This window comes from Octodon degus, unplaced genomic scaffold (assembly GCF_000260255.1).
Source record: "Octodon degus isolate 3935 unplaced genomic scaffold, OctDeg1.0 scaffold00069, whole genome shotgun sequence".
Classification (NCBI taxonomy): domain Eukaryota; kingdom Metazoa; phylum Chordata; class Mammalia; order Rodentia; family Octodontidae; genus Octodon; species Octodon degus.
This window is the reverse complement of record NW_004524645.1, coordinates 8056695-8074798: the sequence shown is the minus strand read 5'-3', so window position 1 is coordinate 8074798 and position 18104 is coordinate 8056695. Positions and strand designations below refer to the sequence as shown.

General features: G+C 37.4%; 1 protein-coding gene across 1 annotated transcript in view; it reads left to right on the top strand.

The window, feature by feature from the left end:
• Pir (pirin) overlaps positions 1 to 18104 on the top strand; it is a 148966-nt gene that overhangs the window by 54464 nt on the left and 76398 nt on the right. The window contains exon 6 of the mRNA XM_004635072.2: positions 13639 to 13723. Coding sequence (XP_004635129.1) covers positions 13639 to 13723 — 85 coding nt within the window. The remainder of the gene's footprint in view (positions 1 to 13638; positions 13724 to 18104) is intronic.

Genomic DNA, 18104 nt, shown 5'->3' with positions numbered 1-18104 from the left:
GGTAAGCTTAGTGGAAGCAGAATAGGAGGTTTTAGAAAATCAGGCCTAAGCCTAGTGGAGAAAGCTGAGTTGGCAAAAAAGGATGGGAAGTGAGGACAGGGCAGGAGACAGAATGTGCAGAGGTACGAAACCGTGTCCAGTTGTACAATCAGTGCTTTAACAAGGCCTTCAAAACGCATGTTTGTTGTTTAAGCATGAAAATTAGAAACATCACCATCGTTTTTGCATAAAATTGTTCTCACAATCTGCTCTCATGTCACTGTCTATTGTAGTCTTTCACACTGAGGATATATAACAGTCGCGTCTGGATTAGAAAATGAATTGATTACGTCTGGCTTGCCCTGTCTCTCTGTGAAATAAAACAATGATAATTCACCTCGTTTTCTTGAAATGTGCAAAGTCCCCTTGTTCTCTTTGTTTCTGTGTAGACCAACATTTTCAGCAGTGTGAAAGGAAACCATGAAGGCCACAATTCTTTTTTTGGACTGAGTACATGTAGTGATTGGAGACATTTAAATGATATAAATTTTTCCCCTTAAAAAGACATTTTGAAGTACAGCACAAGTATCTTCCTCTTCCTGACTTTCAAATACTTGCCCTTTGCTTTGTTTTCTTCTGATTTTTAGACTCTAAAAGTAATGTTGTCTTCATTTTCCCACCTTTGTGTGCTCTTCTCTTATTTACAACTAAGTGATACACGAAAGGGGGAGGGGGTTGGGCTGTGAAAAGGAGGAAGCAAAATAACCCAACCCCTTTTCTACTCCATCTTGATTCAGGTAGCACTGGTTTTTGTGACTTTTCACTCTTCACCAGAATCTTCTTCTAGAAAGAATCTTCCCCCAATGCCGATTGGGACCCCCTGACCAATTCTCTTCCTAAGCAGCCCTCTCTTCTGGTCATGATCACTGTGCTTATGAGGACTCAGTTCTCATCTATGTCTTTGTCTGCCTTGGGAGACATTGTGTGTGTCTGACTGGCTACCCAGACTTGGCTGAGATACTGGTTTGAGGTCTGAGAGGAGTTTTGAGTAAGAGTTTCTTGTGACCAGCACTAAATGTTTTTGTAGGTTTTAATACACCCTGTCAGTCAGAGAAAAGCAGACTAATACATTGAAGAGGACTTACAATTCAGTACAAGTCAAATGTAGGGAGTTGAGGTTGAGGAAATGATTAAAAAGTAATGTTCCTTTCTTCTCCTGCCAAGTTCAAAATGAATTAAGAGATAGACTGAGAAGGTGGTCAGATAGATACATGGGTTTTACCTGTATTACCAGTCACATAAGAAACTGGTATCTTCTGTACCAGTATCTGAGATTTTGGGAGCTCTTGAAAAGTGCCCTTACTTCATTAACCATTCCCGGGAAGAAGTATACAGTTGTAGCTATATTTTTGGACACAGTTTTGTTACTTATGGAAGAAAAGAGAAAGAAAAGTTTAAAATCCCCAAAGGGCTAGGCCTGGAGCTCATCTGAGCATGCTTGGTTCCTAGACTCACCTTCACCAACTTGATCCTATCTTCTTCCATTCCTTTACCTCCAGGTATGAGTGGGGACGGCAGAGAGCAGCTGGCAGTATTGCCTTATGGGAAGATTAGGGAGGGACTCCCTCTAATACTGTCAAGTTTTGTTTTAGTAACCTATTTGATTAGACACTTAGCAGTGACTGCCATTTCTGGGAAGGAGATGAGAAGTTTATTAGCGTGGACCTTCTCCCACAAAAATTAACTTCTGCTCTCTGGAATCATTTGAACTACAAGAAAAAACTGAAGTGAATGAAAAGAACATTTTCATTAAACTCACAGCAAGGCACATTGGACTTCTTGGATATGCATTCATTCCCCATTCTGTTTTCCTGGCAAATTACTCCCAACCGTGTGGAGGTGTGGGAGAAGCACAGTTGGCAACATAAAATTTTCCTATATGTTAAAGCATCCCAGTTTTCAACACAGGTCTCTCCTATCATCAGATATGGAAGATGGAAATAAAGTTCAAATCTAGAATGCCTTGCCCTTTACAAATCAAGTCAAAAGAAGTTAAAATTAAAAATACATTCTAAATAAAGTGCCAAAGCATTTTTATTTGATTTTAATCCTGCTTTGCTTGGGTAGAATAAGGATGTGGCTTCATTAGATCTGCCAAACTTGAATTCATTCAACCTCAATTCTCATTTGTCTCACTTAAAAATAGTCCCAAAAGGTAATAGAAGACACATTTATTACAGTTTGAGCTCTGCTTCCATGAAATTTCATTGCACAAGCAAATCTCCAAGCTCCAGAGCAGTTAGATTGATGTACTTGGTCACTGCAGAGCATTACCGTAGGTGGAAAAGCAAAGCCATGCATCTGTCCTGTCTCCATCCTCTGCAGTGGAGCATTCCTGTCTTCTTGCAAAGTTAGATGTTTGTCTTGGTGGCAACTGAAGGCATCAGCACTTATGAAAATCCTCCAACCAACTATGGGAGAAATAGCTTTCTCACCAATAGGCAGAGAAATATGAATTCAAACAATATGCTGCTATTGATACCTCTCTGGTTGGCAAAATCAAAATGTTGGTCACTGCCAAGTGCTGATAAAGATAAGAAGAAAGGGAAGCATCTCATTTGGGAGGCAGATTGGCATATTCCTTACAAAAAGCCAGCTGGCACTAGTCAATAACTCTGTTATGGCGTATGGCGTATTCTCCAGAAATTTTCCTTCTGGGAATTTGTTGCATCCAGACTTCCCCAATCAGACACTATTGCAGTTGGTAAACCCAGAATCATTGGTGGTTGGAGGAAGTCAAAGAGGATGTAGGTGTTCGCCACGTAGGGAATGGATCAGTAAAATATGACAGTTGCATAGGGTGGAACACAGTGTAGTTTCCGGGAGCAGTGAGCTATGTTTACTTTTAATTACATCATTAGGTCTCAGAAGATAATACAGAATAAAACAGAATGAGAAAGCAATTTAATACACAGTTCCAAGGACAACAAAATATCTAAACAGACTTATAGTCAACTGAAAAGATTCTCATTATATACTTTTTTTTTTTTTATTTAGTCCAGGGTCTATGGGGTCTTACTACTTAGCTCCGACTCATAGTGATTCTTCTGTTTTCAGTCTTCCAAGTGCTGGGATTACAGGCGCGTGCCACCATGCCCAGTCTCAATCGCCATCTCAGTGTGCCTTGGGGGGGGGGCGGCATGGCAGGCCTGAGGATTGAATCCCCAGCCACTGCACTCTATCATTATATATTCTTGATGGAGACCCAATGGATGAGAAGAAGTAATATAAAACATGAAGGGCTTTCATGTATATGTGATAACTATGTGCTATGGATCATGGTGTGAGACAAATTCAACCCCATGCAACCAAGAAGGAAGGGAAAGGTGGGGGGAGGGAGGCAGACAGACAGACAGACATTAAGAGCTTTGTGCCTAGGACCAGCTTTTAACTTGGTTGTTATAGGAGATCTCTGGTATAGATGACTGAACAGATTGAAGAAGCCCTAACACATGATAAAATTTCACTGTCAGATTATCGAATTCTACCTACCACAGAGATTCAATCTTCTGATAATTTGGTAGATGAAAAAGTGCATAGACTGTGCAGTCCAGCTGAACTGGGTTCGAATCTCATATCTGTAATATATATGCATCTCTTAGTAACACAGAATGTACATAATAAATATTGGTTTCCTTTCCCCTTATCTGCCTCTCTTTCTTTTCCCATGCTTCCCTTCATTATAAGACTATATAGACAGCAAATTTTTAGAACTTCTTGGAAAGGAAAATGAAAAATGGCTAACATCCCTGATGGGCTTACAAAGTACAAGATTCTAGGCAAAGCTGCTTCATAAAAATGTAATGAAAGCAATACATAACTTCAAATTTCCTAATGAATATTTTACAAGAGTAGAAACAGGTAAAATTAATTTTAATGATACAGTTTATTTAATTAAACATCCAAAATAATATTTCAACATGTCATGAATATAAAATTATGAGATAGTTTATACTTTTGCATCAAGTCTTTTCATTCTGATGTGTATTTATAGTTACAGTGCATTTCAGTGCAGTCTAGCCACATTTCATTTCAAAAAGGACATCCCTCTCTGTTTTGGTACCAGAAGAGTACTTTTAGGCATGTGTCTGTACAAGCAGACACACTTGCCTGCCAGTGTCAGAACGTCCTATAAATATTCTCACTCAGGTCAGCTTTGTAGCATATGAAAACCCCCCTTTGCTATAAAGTTGAAGAATCGAACTTGTACTGTAATGTCAGGTAACTCAGTAGTGTCCCAAATTTTCTGATCAAGGAGATTATGGGGCCAAAGAGGAAAGTGATTGATGATGTAGAGTGTGCCTAAGGAGAGTCACATGGAGAGAAAACATTCTCTCAGGCTTTCACAGAGAGCACATTGGCCAAGCAATGGCTGTGACTCATCCAAATGGCTGACACTGACAAAGGTTCTACAATCTGAGGTACAGGATCTCAGGACAAATCCTGAGGGGATTTCACTGACCTTCTCAGACCCAAAAGCTACAACTCTTGTTGCATAGGTCTTGCTTTATCTTGGTCTTAACCATCCAGGAGAAAAGTATAAAAATGAAATATAAGAAGTAAAGCCATGCTGTTATGTTGAGCTGTAGGGGACTCAGGTCAACAATTTCTGACCTTGCCATTCAAATGGAAGACCCAGTACTATTATGGATTACTGGACTCTTTTAGAATCTCTTTGCTGAGTTAACACATCTATAATAGTCAAATGACAGAACTGAGCAAAAATGAGGATACAGATGAATGACTATCTTGTATCTGTGTATTCAAAATGGTTAGGACAGATATATAATTACATTCGCTTAATGAATAGAGGGATTTGTTCTGATGGTGTTTGTAGATAGGATATCATGTCCGCATCTTTTACAGCAATTAACCACTAGGAAGAATGTATGCAATGTGCTAATTATTGAAACTGACCTACCACTTTGATTTGAAACTGTCTCATTGCTATTTGTTTATCAATAAAATTATGGGGAAAAAAAGAAAAAGAAAGAAAAGGTATCAATCCCCAGAGCTCTATGAAGTCTTAACCTTGCCAAATAGTTTTCCATGTTACATCTTGATGCACTTTCTTGCAAGAACTATTAAAAATATCTTAGCAAATACCAAGTGCAGTTGACAGAGATTAAAAATGTTACAAAGCCCTGTGAAGAATAGTCCAGAATCAGTTGATAGATTTGCTGATTCAGTCTTGGAATACATTACCTATTGATGGCAATAAGGGATAGGAAGACTCTTTGCTGACTTATTTAGGGGCCATTTGTGGCTTAATTGTACCTTTATCTTTCTAGTGTTATAGATGCTTTATTTATACGAGAAATGGCCCTGTTTATCTCCAGTTTTAAGGTTTTTTTTCTGGTTTTTCAACAAATTAGAAAATTTGTAACTCTGGACAAGGATACTGCCGCAAAAGGTGGAGAAAGTAATGCCCAATTGCATGATGAACATGTCTTCAGTTAAATTTCAGGACTGCAAATCCTGTCAATATCTCAATCCTCTTTTTCTTTAGTCCTTCTCCCTTTACTATCTGTCTTATAAATAAGAAGTGAGGGTGGAGGGAGCAGAGTGTTATTATTGGTTAAAGAAAGGGCTTGTGGGACAATGATACTACAGAGACAGGCCTGTATTGTAATTTGGCTACATGAACAGTTTTTTTTTTTCCAGCAGGACGGCCTTGATGCTAAAGACTGCCCACAATCCTTTATGTTGATGGAGGTTAAAAATGTTTTCTGGCCGTGTCTAACTCCCACCCTACACAGAGGGATTGGCATCTTGCCTAGGAACTCCTTGTCTTCTCTTTGTGTAGCACTTCATGTATATGTCAAAATATGATTACAGGATTTTAATCCTTCCCTCAGTACCTTTGGCACTGAGGATGGAAACTAATCTGTCCCACTCCTTATCACAATTGTTTAAAATAATCAAGAATTCAGAAAGCAGAGTGCTTTGGATTGGGGACAGAAGACATCATTCCGTTAAAGAACATCAGCCTGTTCTAAATAATAAGCATTGGAAGTTAGTTTTTAATAATATAGTGAATCTGCTTTTCATTTTCTTAAGCCCTAAAATATTCAAGAGAAAGAGAATAATATGGTTTTCCATGGATGGGCAGGGGGATTTGGTAATGAATCTCTTAAGTCTTTGCTGATGTGTTTTTCTCTCAATGCAAGGCCAGTAGTCCATGAGAGTGGGAAAATAGTGGAAGGAAAATTAGGAGATCCAGCAACCATGAGAGGTTTCCCAGATGAGGAAATGAACTCCTTGAAGAGTAGACTTCTGTTTGTTGAGGCTCCTGAGCTAGCTGGTGAAGTTTTCCCCATTGAAAGTCTTTCCTGTAACTGGCAGAAGAAGAACCCATCTGAAATAGATTCAAAGATATGTGGAAACTTAAGAATGATAAGGAAGATTGATATGAAAGATACTAAATCCTCAATATCATTTCATAACTGGTTGGAGGCTCTATCAGAGAAGCGCAGCTACTACTTTACCCTGGGCCAAAGAAACACTCCTCCTCTACGGAGGTAGGGAGGGGCTTCCTTCCACTGAGCAAGCTGCAGCTTCAGGAGGGACACACATGGAATGTTGGGGTAGGAAGGGGACATCTGCCCAGCCAGCCAGACCAGCCAAATCCACCTTGGCAATCAGTGAGTGACAGATGTCACAGTCCTCACATTCTCTCAATATCTTTTAAATGAGGAAATTAATAAATGAATGAAAATTTAGATAGGTTAATGAGAAGATTTTTTTAAATTTGGTGCAGGGTCTCACTATGCATTTCAGACTCATAGTGATCCTCCTGTCTCAGCCTCCCCAGCACTGGGATTGCAGGCATGCACCACCACACCCAGTTCTGGGACCAGCACAATGCGCCTGGGGTCCAGGACAGCATGGCATGCAGTATCAGAGGTCAAACCTGGGTTTTTGTGTTTGCCAGGCAGGTACTTAGACCACTGAGCTCTCTCCCCAGCCCTGAGCAGATAGTTTATTAAAAGGCAAATACAAATGGCCAGTATACCACACATGAAGTCGGCAGAACAGTTCCTGGTACATACTAAACCCTCAAGATTTTTAGCTATGGTTATTCTTATATTAATAATATTTAATATTATTTATTGAGTTAATACTATTATCACTGAGTTGTCAAATTAAAACATAAGGAGATACCAATTTCTGATTTTAAACTGAGATTTAATAAAAAAGATGGTCAACATTTTGATAAGATGGGCACCTTTTACAGGCAACAACCATGTGAAAAGACCAAAAACAATTCAGATGAAAGCAAATCAGTTAGCATAATAAATGAGCAAAATGATGCTTTGTTCAAAAGTTAGGTATTGATTGTTGAAATATTAGCAATATCTCAACATAGTACAATATCATTTCATAGTACAATTTACCCTGGGCCAAAGAAACACTCCTCCTCTACAGAGGTAGGGAGGCACTCCCTTCCACTGAGCAAGCTGCAGCTTCAGGAGGGACACACATGGAATGTTGGGGTAGGAAGGGGTCATCTGCCCAGCCAGCCAGACCAGCCGAATCCACCTTGGCAATCTATGCATGTGGTGTCCTTAACCTTTTTTAAGTTGTTTTTTTCTTTCTTTACCCCCCAATTTTCAAGTGTTTTTTTCTTTTACTTTTCTTCCCTTTGTATCAATTAATTCTTCCTTTCTATGTTTTTGACAAGAAAAAAATTAAAAATATGCCACAATAATTTGTTTGGATGGATTAGCCTTCTAATGTTAGGTGATTGGATGCAAACAAAAGTCTATATAGAAGTGAAACACTACCCTGTGGGGTAATAAAATACTAAGACTAGAAAAAAGCAATAACCAGCCCTAGACATTTTCAGCAATTTGCTGCTTAACTGCATGGTTACAATGTGCTCTAAGCTGCATTGTTTAGACCTTTGGATTCATATTTTCACTGTAATGGGAAAAAATCAGAAATGTGGTCAATGATTTACATGCTATAATGTTTGCCACAAGTTAACAACACACACACACACACACACACACACACTCACACACACACACACACACACCATAAAACAACATCCAACATTAGAAGGATGGCCCAACAGGAGGGACGTGTTTATGAACAAGTATAAACTCTTTCCTAGCATATTGAGGATTGACACGCCTTAGTACAGTTCCTTAGAGTAATTTACTTGAGCAACATATTACAGTAAGGTTGAGAATTGCGGTGCATTTCCTGCAATACTCAATCATGGTTTTAAAATAGTTCCTCCTACCAACAGTCGTACCACCCTGAATACACTCAATCTCATCTGAACAGATCCTCCTAAGAGACATAAAATAATTTATTATGGCTCTGGCATATGCCACTAAATGGCAGCCACTTTCAGGGAAGACCAGGGTAGTGCTGAATAAAACAAACAGCACTGAGGAATGAATCAGCAACTGCTGTCCATGAAAGGAGCAGGGGCAAAATTAGAGATGTTCCCTTCACCACACTTATATACAATAGCAGAACATGCTCTTCGCTTTTCCTTAGGAAGATATTTTTACGCCACAAGGCTTCCATATGGAAATAATTTCTTCTCCTAATTAAGATCACATTTATAAATAAAAACAGAGGAAGGAAGCCAGGGGTATCATACCAAAAGCTAGAGTAACTAAGAAGTCTTTGAAGGATGTAAGATGAAGGAAGGATTTGAAAGGAAGTGGTTTTATAGACCTCATTTTGTCTTGATTGTTTTGTGGTCATTACTGGAATGATGCCTAAGACTCATTAAGGGTTTGGTTTGGACATATTTATGGAGAGAGATAAAGCTGTCTTGCACTTGGTAACACCCGTTCTGTTGTGGATTAGGAAAATTTACTCTTAAAGTCCCATGAAGAGTTAATAACTTATGTCTCAGAAGCTTTCTTGCATGGTGTTTGATCCATAAACTTTTAAGCTATTATACTTTTCAAATACAAGCTAAACCTTTTAAAAGAAAGTTTCATAAATACTTTCAACAGAGAATTATACAATGGGAAGAAAGATGAATAGCTTTGTATTTTGGTACCTTTGCAGCATTATTTAAAAAGAGAAAAGGAAAATGAAAACAATTTTGCTAATGGAATTATAGAGCATTAGTTCTGTCCATTGTGATGCAGATTTCTGGAAGAATGTTTTAGTTTGTCACACAGCAATTTGCTTTAATTTTGTGGAGATAGATACATTGATAGCTCAATTTTAACCAAAAAAGAATGATTTAATTAAATTCTCATTCCACTTCGAGGACCTACTAATACTTTAATATTATATATAAAAACCAACAATAGAAAACAAGAAATAAGCTTAAAAATGATAATTCTTTATGTTTGAATATCACCAGTGTGTGTAATAGGAAAATTAAATCCAGTATTGCTGAAAGGGCATTCAAGGCTGACATTATTATCTTTGCATTAAATGAATATAATTTGCATTTGCTACTTCAGTAGAGTGACCATGGATGATCAAAATTAAGAAAACAGAACCTACCTTCTTTTCAAAAATTATATCTCTATACACACACTCATAAGAATACCTTCAAACTCATTATAGACTGTATAAATTTACTGGGAGTGGAGCATTTGATTATTCAAATTGTTATACTAAAATCATTGATGATTCCATTTTCTTTTTTTTCATAATTTTATTGAGAAACAAATAGCAATGAGACAGTTTCAAATCAAATTGGTAGGACAGTTTCAATAATTAACTCATTGCATGATGATTCCATTTTCATTACAAAAGGAGTACTAGAATCAGAATTCTATTTTAGGGTATAGATTTTGTGGAATACAACTCTAATATGAATTCAATAATTCAGTGATTTTCCTCTAAGATAATAGGATATATGTGTAGCTTTATAAAGTCTCTTTTGGGTTTCTGTTTCAAATTTTCAAATGACTAAATGAAATACATACAGAGTGTGTGTGTGTGTGTATGTGTGTGTATGCGTGTATGTGCGTGTGTGTATGAGTGCTTATATCCAGGCAGTTGCAATCTGATCATAGAGGTAAATTACTTCTTTTTTGAAAGCATGAATTAGGTTATGAAGCTGGAGGCAGGACAAAAACAACAAGGTTCCAGTGTGGAGGGCAAGATTGACAGTTGAAGGCAAGAACCAGAGCAAGTCAGCCAGCACTCTCCCTGACATCCCACAACCCGAGCTGTCTTCCTCCAAAGCAACCACATTGTCCCTTCTCTACAGCTCCAGCCTGAGAAACCACAAGGGAAAAATGAAAATCAGAGGGTGGATAAGAACACTAATTTTCTGACTTAGAGCTTCTGACATAAGAAATTGATTTAACTAAGTATTAGCAATTTTCTCCCACAAGATTTTCAGATGAGTGAACTAAACCCAGAAGGAAATAAAGTGCTTTTCTAGTCAGCCAGTAAAACAATACAGGCACCAAAGACTTCTTCCAATTCAAGATGATTTTTTGTGTGTGTCCACATTCTGGGAGAATGCCAGAAAAACTTAAGCCAAGAATCTTTTTATGATGAAGGCAGGTACAAGGCCTCTGCACCGAGACAGAGGCTGGGAAAGATGATTAAACTAACTAGGGATCTTTGATCTAAAATGAAACTAAATTTTACCTAAACAGGAGTTATCTGATCCTATGTGGATTTACTCTTGACATTTTAGGAGGAAATTTTAGAAGCCTTCATCAGAGAAAATCAGTCTCTTTCCAGATGGGGTCATACGCACCTACTCATCCTAGCGAATCCAGTGTCCTTCGTGTGCTGCCCTTGGCTTATGTGTACCTCAAGTTCTTCAGGTTGATTGTCAATCTTTGGTATCAGGTTGCACTTGTTGTCATGGTCTTTCTGGTTTCTTTTATGTATGTGGAGAAGGATTTTGCTTTTCTAGTCTTTGAAGCTAATTTTAATGCTGCTTGACCTTCCAAGCCATGTAAAACCATGTACCAGACTATTTTAAAGTCCACGGCATCAAAAATAGATATTGATAGGGTGGAAAAATACTTTGAGAGTTAACATTATTTATAATTCTGATTCACTGTTCAGATACATGCTTTGACCGTACCAAATTCACCTTCTCTGAAGAGAGGCATTTTGCTACAAACAGATATTGATGAATAACCTATATGTACCACCAATACATATATTATCATATATGAAAACTTTCCACTATGAAACATCATTTATTGAACACCTATTACATGAAAGACACTATGGATGGGCCCTAGGGATTCAATGATGTGAAAAGCAGAAATGTTAATGTTCTTATAGAGCTTACATAATTATTTTCTGCAGAATGTTTTCCTTATGGAGGAAAATTCTGGGCTGTGGGTTCTCTTTGTCTGTTTACAGTTGCATATTTTAACACAAGGACTTTATTAAAATCTAACATAAGTAGGTAAAAGTACCCAAATCAAGTGTATATTTCAGAGAATTTTCACCAAGTGAACATAAGCATGGCACCAACAGCCAAATCAAGAAAAAGACTGTTATGAGGATCCCTAAAGCCCTCTCCCCTTTTTAATAACTCCTAGTTTTTAATCTTCCCAAGGTAACTACTTTTGTGATTTTTTATTTATTTTTTTTAAATTATTTATTTATTTATTTATGTGTGTGTGTGTGTGTGTGTGTGTGCGTGTGCGTGTCCAGCTCAGCCCACCAGGGGGCGGGGCTGGCTGGCATGTGGTGCTGGGGATTGAACCGCAGTCCCTTTGCTTTAGTTAAGCTTGTTCTAAGTAGGTGCTCTAGACCACCGAGCCATCTCACCAGCCCTTTTGTGATTTTTTATCACTCTGCATTAATTTTACCTTTGGATTGGTTAGGATTCAGTATAGGAACAGAACCCCTAGAATATATGATTTTGAAAGGGAGTTTAATAAATATGGTTATAGAACCAGAGGCCAGGTGGTCCACAAGGGCTTTGGGCATGTTGGAGAACCAGAGGAGGCTGCTCAGTGGAAGCCACGCAACAGGAGGGATAAAAAATTCAGTGTCATTCCAGGCCCAAGGCCTGGAAGCTCCCTAGCGAGTCACTGGTATGAATCCATGTAGAAAGCTTGAAGAAACCAAAGTTTGATGTCCACAGATGGTGGAAGCAGCAAAAGATGATGCCACTCACAATCAGAGAGGTCTTCATCCCTCAATTTTTTGCCCTATATGCCAGTCATCTCTGGAAATGCCCCTCACAGACTTACCTGGAAGTGTGCTTTACTGATTCCCTAGGCAACTCTTAATTCAGTTAGGTTAACAATCAAGATTAATTATCACAACCTCATTCTGAACTTTTTAGAGATGAAATCAGACATCTGTCTTCACTTGATCAATATCATGCTTTTGAGATTCCTCTAATTTGTTACATGTCGATGGGTTTATTCATTCTAGTGTAGAGCATTCAACTATATAAATGCATTACAGGCCTTTTCATTTTAGCATGCACTTTTAAATTTAAAAATAAGAATAGAGCCACTGGGGCTGTATGATTAACAATGAGACATCCTGCAATTTATAGAAATAGTGCCAATCTCTTGGATTTGGTTTAAACCAGTGATTCATGATGACATTGTATTCAATTACAAACTGCTTAACTGTTGATGGAATCAAAGCTACTGTTTACCCAAGCAATGGCGGTGACTCATCCACATGGCTGCACTGACAAAGGTTCTACAGTCTGAGGTACAGGATCTCAGGATAAATCCTGAGGGCATTTCACTGACCTTCTCAAACCAAAAAGCTACAACTCTTGTTGCATAGGTTCTGCTTTACCTTGGTCTTAACCATCCAGTAGAAAAGTATGAAGATGAAATATAGGAAGTAAAGCCATGTTGTTATGTTGAGCTGTGGGGGACTCACGTCAATAATTTCTGACATTGCCAATTAAACAGAAGACCCAATGCTATTATGGGCTTCTGTACTCTTTTAGAATATTTTGCTGAGTTTACACACCTATAATATTCAATAACGGAATTTTAAAAAATGGGATATAACTATGAATGTCCATTTTGTATCTGTGTATTCAAAGTGGTTGGGATAGATATATAGTTGCATTCTCTTAATGAATAGAATGATTTTTTCTAATGGTGTTTGTAAGTAGAATCACAAGTCTGCATCTTGTACAGCAATTAACCACTAAGAAGAATATAGCAGTGTATTATTTGTTGAAAATGTACTTTCGATTTGATTTGAAAAAAAAAAAAAACAAAGCTACTGTTTACAGTAGAAAACCCTGAAAAAGTTTGCTTTCCCACATTTAGACTTAGGGATTTTTTTTTCATGCATTTAGTGCAGACCATTTTTTTTTCAAGAAGGCCAAATGAGAAAAAAGTATCTAAACTTTTCTCTACTTATGTTAGATTCTTACATTTCAAAATGGAAATGGCATTATTGAGTCTTGCAAAAAACCAAACTGTTATCCTGAAATTAACTGTCAACCATGGTGTTGACCTATGAAGGCTAATTTCTAGACCAAGAGCCATAAGAGGGGCTGAATTAGCTGCCCACATGGCTTTAGCAGTACTTCCTTAAGATGAACCATAAATATAATGGATCTAGTTTTATTTACAGCAGGGTGCAGCTGAAGAACCTTGTTCTTAGAAAAATGCTGATCCTTTTCCTTTTCCTTTTCAGTCCAAGGTTTATACTCGCACTCCCACATTATATTTGGACTTCAAATTGGACCAAGGAGCAAAGCATTCCCAGCCTATTCCTAAAGGTATGGTGGTTTCTGGGGTTCACTAATCATGCCAGGGAAATTACCAATAAACCTTTCTCAGCAATGTGCTTATGTCCAAAGCTCAGCACAAAGTTCTGTAAACTTTACTTATGTTCATTTATGTTTAAATTGGCAAGTATTCTGGGTCTTTTCAAGTAAGAAAAAAATCAAGATAAACTCACAGACTACTAAAGCCTTAAATATCTGGCCCACACTCTCAGTTTGTAGAGGTGAAAACGAAGGACAACAGATTAGTTACTTGCTCAAGGCCACATCAAGACTTAATGGATAAGGAAAAGCAAATAAAACACCCTGTCTTCTGACCTTCTGGCTGCTGTTAAATCACAGTGTTCCTGCAAGTTCAGACCTGTGTTATTCAAGAACAAATGCCTACTTGATTGAGATGTAAGTTTTGGTTGATATGGATCTGCTTCTGGAACGTTACCTTTAATTTAACATTTGAATGTTAGGACTAATTAGAACACTCCCAAATATTTAGGGGCAATGTTTTTTTTTTTTTTTTTAAATGTTTAAGGCTGAGGGTGAAGCTCTGTGGTCAAGCATCTGGTTAGTATGTGCAAAGCCCTAAGTTCCATCCTTAGCACATCAAAGAAAAGGTGGACCCAATAATCTTTTCTTGGTTTTTATGTGTGATTTGCATGACGATGCATTTGCTCTGTTTTATGAAGTGCTTTTTGCTTATATTTTTCACATGTATGTTATATTAGTGCATATAAATTGTACAGAATGGTGGGTTTCACTGTGGCATTTTCATCCATGGATATAACCTAATTTGATAATACACATCCCCCCATTGATCCCACTTGGCCATCTCCTTTTTTTTTTTTTTTTTTTCATTTTATGTATTTGGTACAGGGTCTCACTACGCAGCTTGGACTTGTATTGATCCTCCTGTTTTCCATCTCCCAAGGAGGAATTACAGGCATCCACCACCATGCCCGGACTCGGTCACTGGTTCAGCAGGCTCTGGGGCGGGGCCAGCACAGCATGTGGTGTCAGGGATCAAACCCCCGTCCCTGTGCTTGCCTAAGCAGGTGCTTAGTCTGCAGAGCTATCTCACTGGCCCTGTTCTCTCTCCTCTTGATTATTTTATTGTAGTATAATAATATCCCTTCTACCTTCATGTCATCTTTCTCTTTTCTAAATTTCACATATTAGGGAAAACATGAGACCTTTGTCCAAGTCTGCCTTTCTTCACTTGACATGATGATCTCTAGTTCCACCCATTTTCCCGTACAACATGGTTTCAGTTTTCTTTATGGCTGAATGACACACTATTGTGTGTATGTACATTTTCATTGTCCATTCATTCATTGATGGGCACCCAGACATACCACAACTTGGTGATTGTGAATTGTGTTGGTTTGAGCATGGAGATGCAGGTATCTTTGTAATGTGCCAAGTTACATTCTTATGTGCAAATGCTGAGTAGCATAGCTAAATAATATGGTAATTCTATTTTTAGATTTTTGAGGAGCCTGCATGCATAGGCTGCAGTAATTTACATTCCCACTCACTGTATGACTTCCTCCCATGCCCTGTATCGTTGCCAGTATTTCTTGTTTTTTGTATTAATGATGAATAGTCACTCTGACTGGGGTAAGATAGAATTTCACTGTAGTCAGAATATTTTGATGGAGTCTTTAGTATCTTGTAGGCATAGAATCATGTCATCTGCAAACAATGATAAGTTCATTTCCTCTTTTTTGCATTTATATCTCTTTTAAATTTCTTCCTCTTACATGATTTCCCCAGCTAAAATTTCAAGTGCTGTTAAACAGGAGAGTTGAGAATGTATGTCTTTTCCAGGGTCTTGAATTTAGAGGAAATGCCTTCAGGTTTTCCACTTTCAGGATGATATTGGTATAGGTTTCTTGTATATAACCTTTATTATGTTGAGGTAAGATTTTTCTATACCTAGTTTCTTCAGGGTGTTTATGATGAGGGGCTGTTTAATTTTGTCAAAGGCTCTTCCTATATCTGTTGAGATAATCGTGTGAGCTTTGTCCTAGATTTTCTTTATGCAGAGCATTCTGTTAATTAACATATAGGTCTTTCTTTATCTTGGTCTTAACCATCCAGCAGAAAAGTATAAAAACGAAGTATAAAAAGTAAAGCCATATGAATATGCTGAGCTATAAAAGGCTCAAGTCAACAACAACCCATTACTATTATGGACTACTGGACTATATTGCAATATTTTGCTGAATTCATACACCTACAATATTTAAATGACAATGGAATACCCATCTCTGACAAAATTAAACATAAAATGGGGATACAAATGAAGGACCATTTTGTATCTGTATATTCAAAATAGGATAGATATACAGCTACTTTCTCTTAATTAAATGGGAAGAAAGATTTGTTCTAATAGTGTTTGTGGACAGACATTATGTCTACATCTTGTACTATAAATAACCACTAAGAAGACAACAATATGCGACATATTAATTATTGAAACTGTCTCATTGCTATTTGTTTCTCAATAAAATTATTTAAAAATAAAAAATAACAAATGAAAAAGTCACATGTGTATGTTGAACCATCCTTGAATCTCTAGAAAGAAACTAAAGTGATCATTGTCTTCTATATTTTTAATGTGCGGTTGAATTCAATTTCAGAGTACTTTAATGAGTACTGTTGCATCTGTGTTCACCAGCAGTATTGATTATAGTTTTCCTGTTTTGATTTTAACTGTTTTGGGTATTGGGATAATCCTAGCTTCATAGAATGAATTCAGAAGTATTCCTCCCCTTGAATTTCATGGAACAGGTCCATGTGCTAGTTCTTCTTTAGGGCCTTTTTAAAATTCAGTGGTGTATCTACCTAGTCCTGAAATTTTCTTTGTTAGAAGACAATTTGTACTTTGGATGTTTGATTCTCACCAATGCCTATTCTTCCCTCATCCTCTAGCGGCACCCCTCTTTATATATCCTCCATCTAGTATACAGTCCAGATATACACATACAGGATTATTTTGTCATTGTTTTACTGAAAGTGAATAGTATTAAATACTTTTCTACATCTTGTTTTTTACTTTATGGAAAAAGGTAAGACAAAAACTTTTAACAAAGTCATAGGTGAGTAACAATAGTTAATACATTAAAAGTTGTTATCTTTAAAGTAATTGCTCAACGTACAAGACATTGGCATGAACATTTCAGCAATTGATAGTAGCACAAATCTTCCTTTTTAATGAATTAAGAGACACTAATTGTATAACTGACTTGCATTTTCCTACTCTCCTTTCCCTTTTCATCCATTCTAGTGCATCTGATTATTTTTTTGTTGGCTGAACAAAACCCCATGGAAATCCTTTGCAATCTATATATGTCTTCTTTTCACAGTGATCTTCTACATCATGGATTCCCTGCAATAGATTTAGCTATTTCCTAACAATGATTGTTCACTGTTTTCCTAGTGCTCTGCTACTGCAAACTGTTCTGCAGGGAAGGCTTTTGTCCATCTGTCTTTCTGTGTGAAGATTTGTTTTGATAGGACAGACTTCCCGGGATGGTCACCAAGTATATGCATGTTTAATTTTAAAAGACATTGGTAGGTGGTAATCTGAAGAGGCAGTCATATTTGCAAAGGCAATGAATGAAAATAGGTTTCTTGTGACCCCACCAGAAGGAAGACTATGGTTTATCTTATTTATGATTTATGGCCTCCATTCAGCCATCACCCTATGTTGTCTCATGAGAGAATGGGTAGGTGTCATTCAGAAATCTGTCCTTGTGTTTTATTTTTGTCATAATGAATTTTAAACCTGAGATTTGTTTTCAAAACCATTTTTAGAGGGACACAAAAGAAGCACCTTAGAAATGCATGTTAGTGTTGAGTCTCTGTAAACTCACTCGAACCAAGTTTGTTATAAACCAATCTGTGAAGTAGAAGCCTGTCTTTTCTAAAAGATCACCTCCAGTTATAATGAAATTTCTTTTTCTCCACCTCTTTCTTCCTTTCTCCTACTCTACCTTACACACACACACACACACACACACACACACACACACACATTTCTACTGAATTAAGTGACAAATTCAAAGTTTGAGACCTCCCTGTCCATTGCCAGACAGACAATTAACTTAAGTATTAAACATTATAAAACACTTACTGCTTGCATATTTAACAGTCCTGGCTGCCTGTAATCAGACATACTGGATGTAAACTTAGACTGTCTAAATTTTATTATGAAGTCATTTAAATCAAGGTCATCATTTGTCCTTTTTTAAAAAAACACATTACCACATCAAATTATATCATGAACTCCAAAGGGCTGTCTAAACTCATTTTATTTGGATGCTTTACTGCATCAAATATTCCTTGAAATGTGTGAGCCATTGGCTGGATCCTG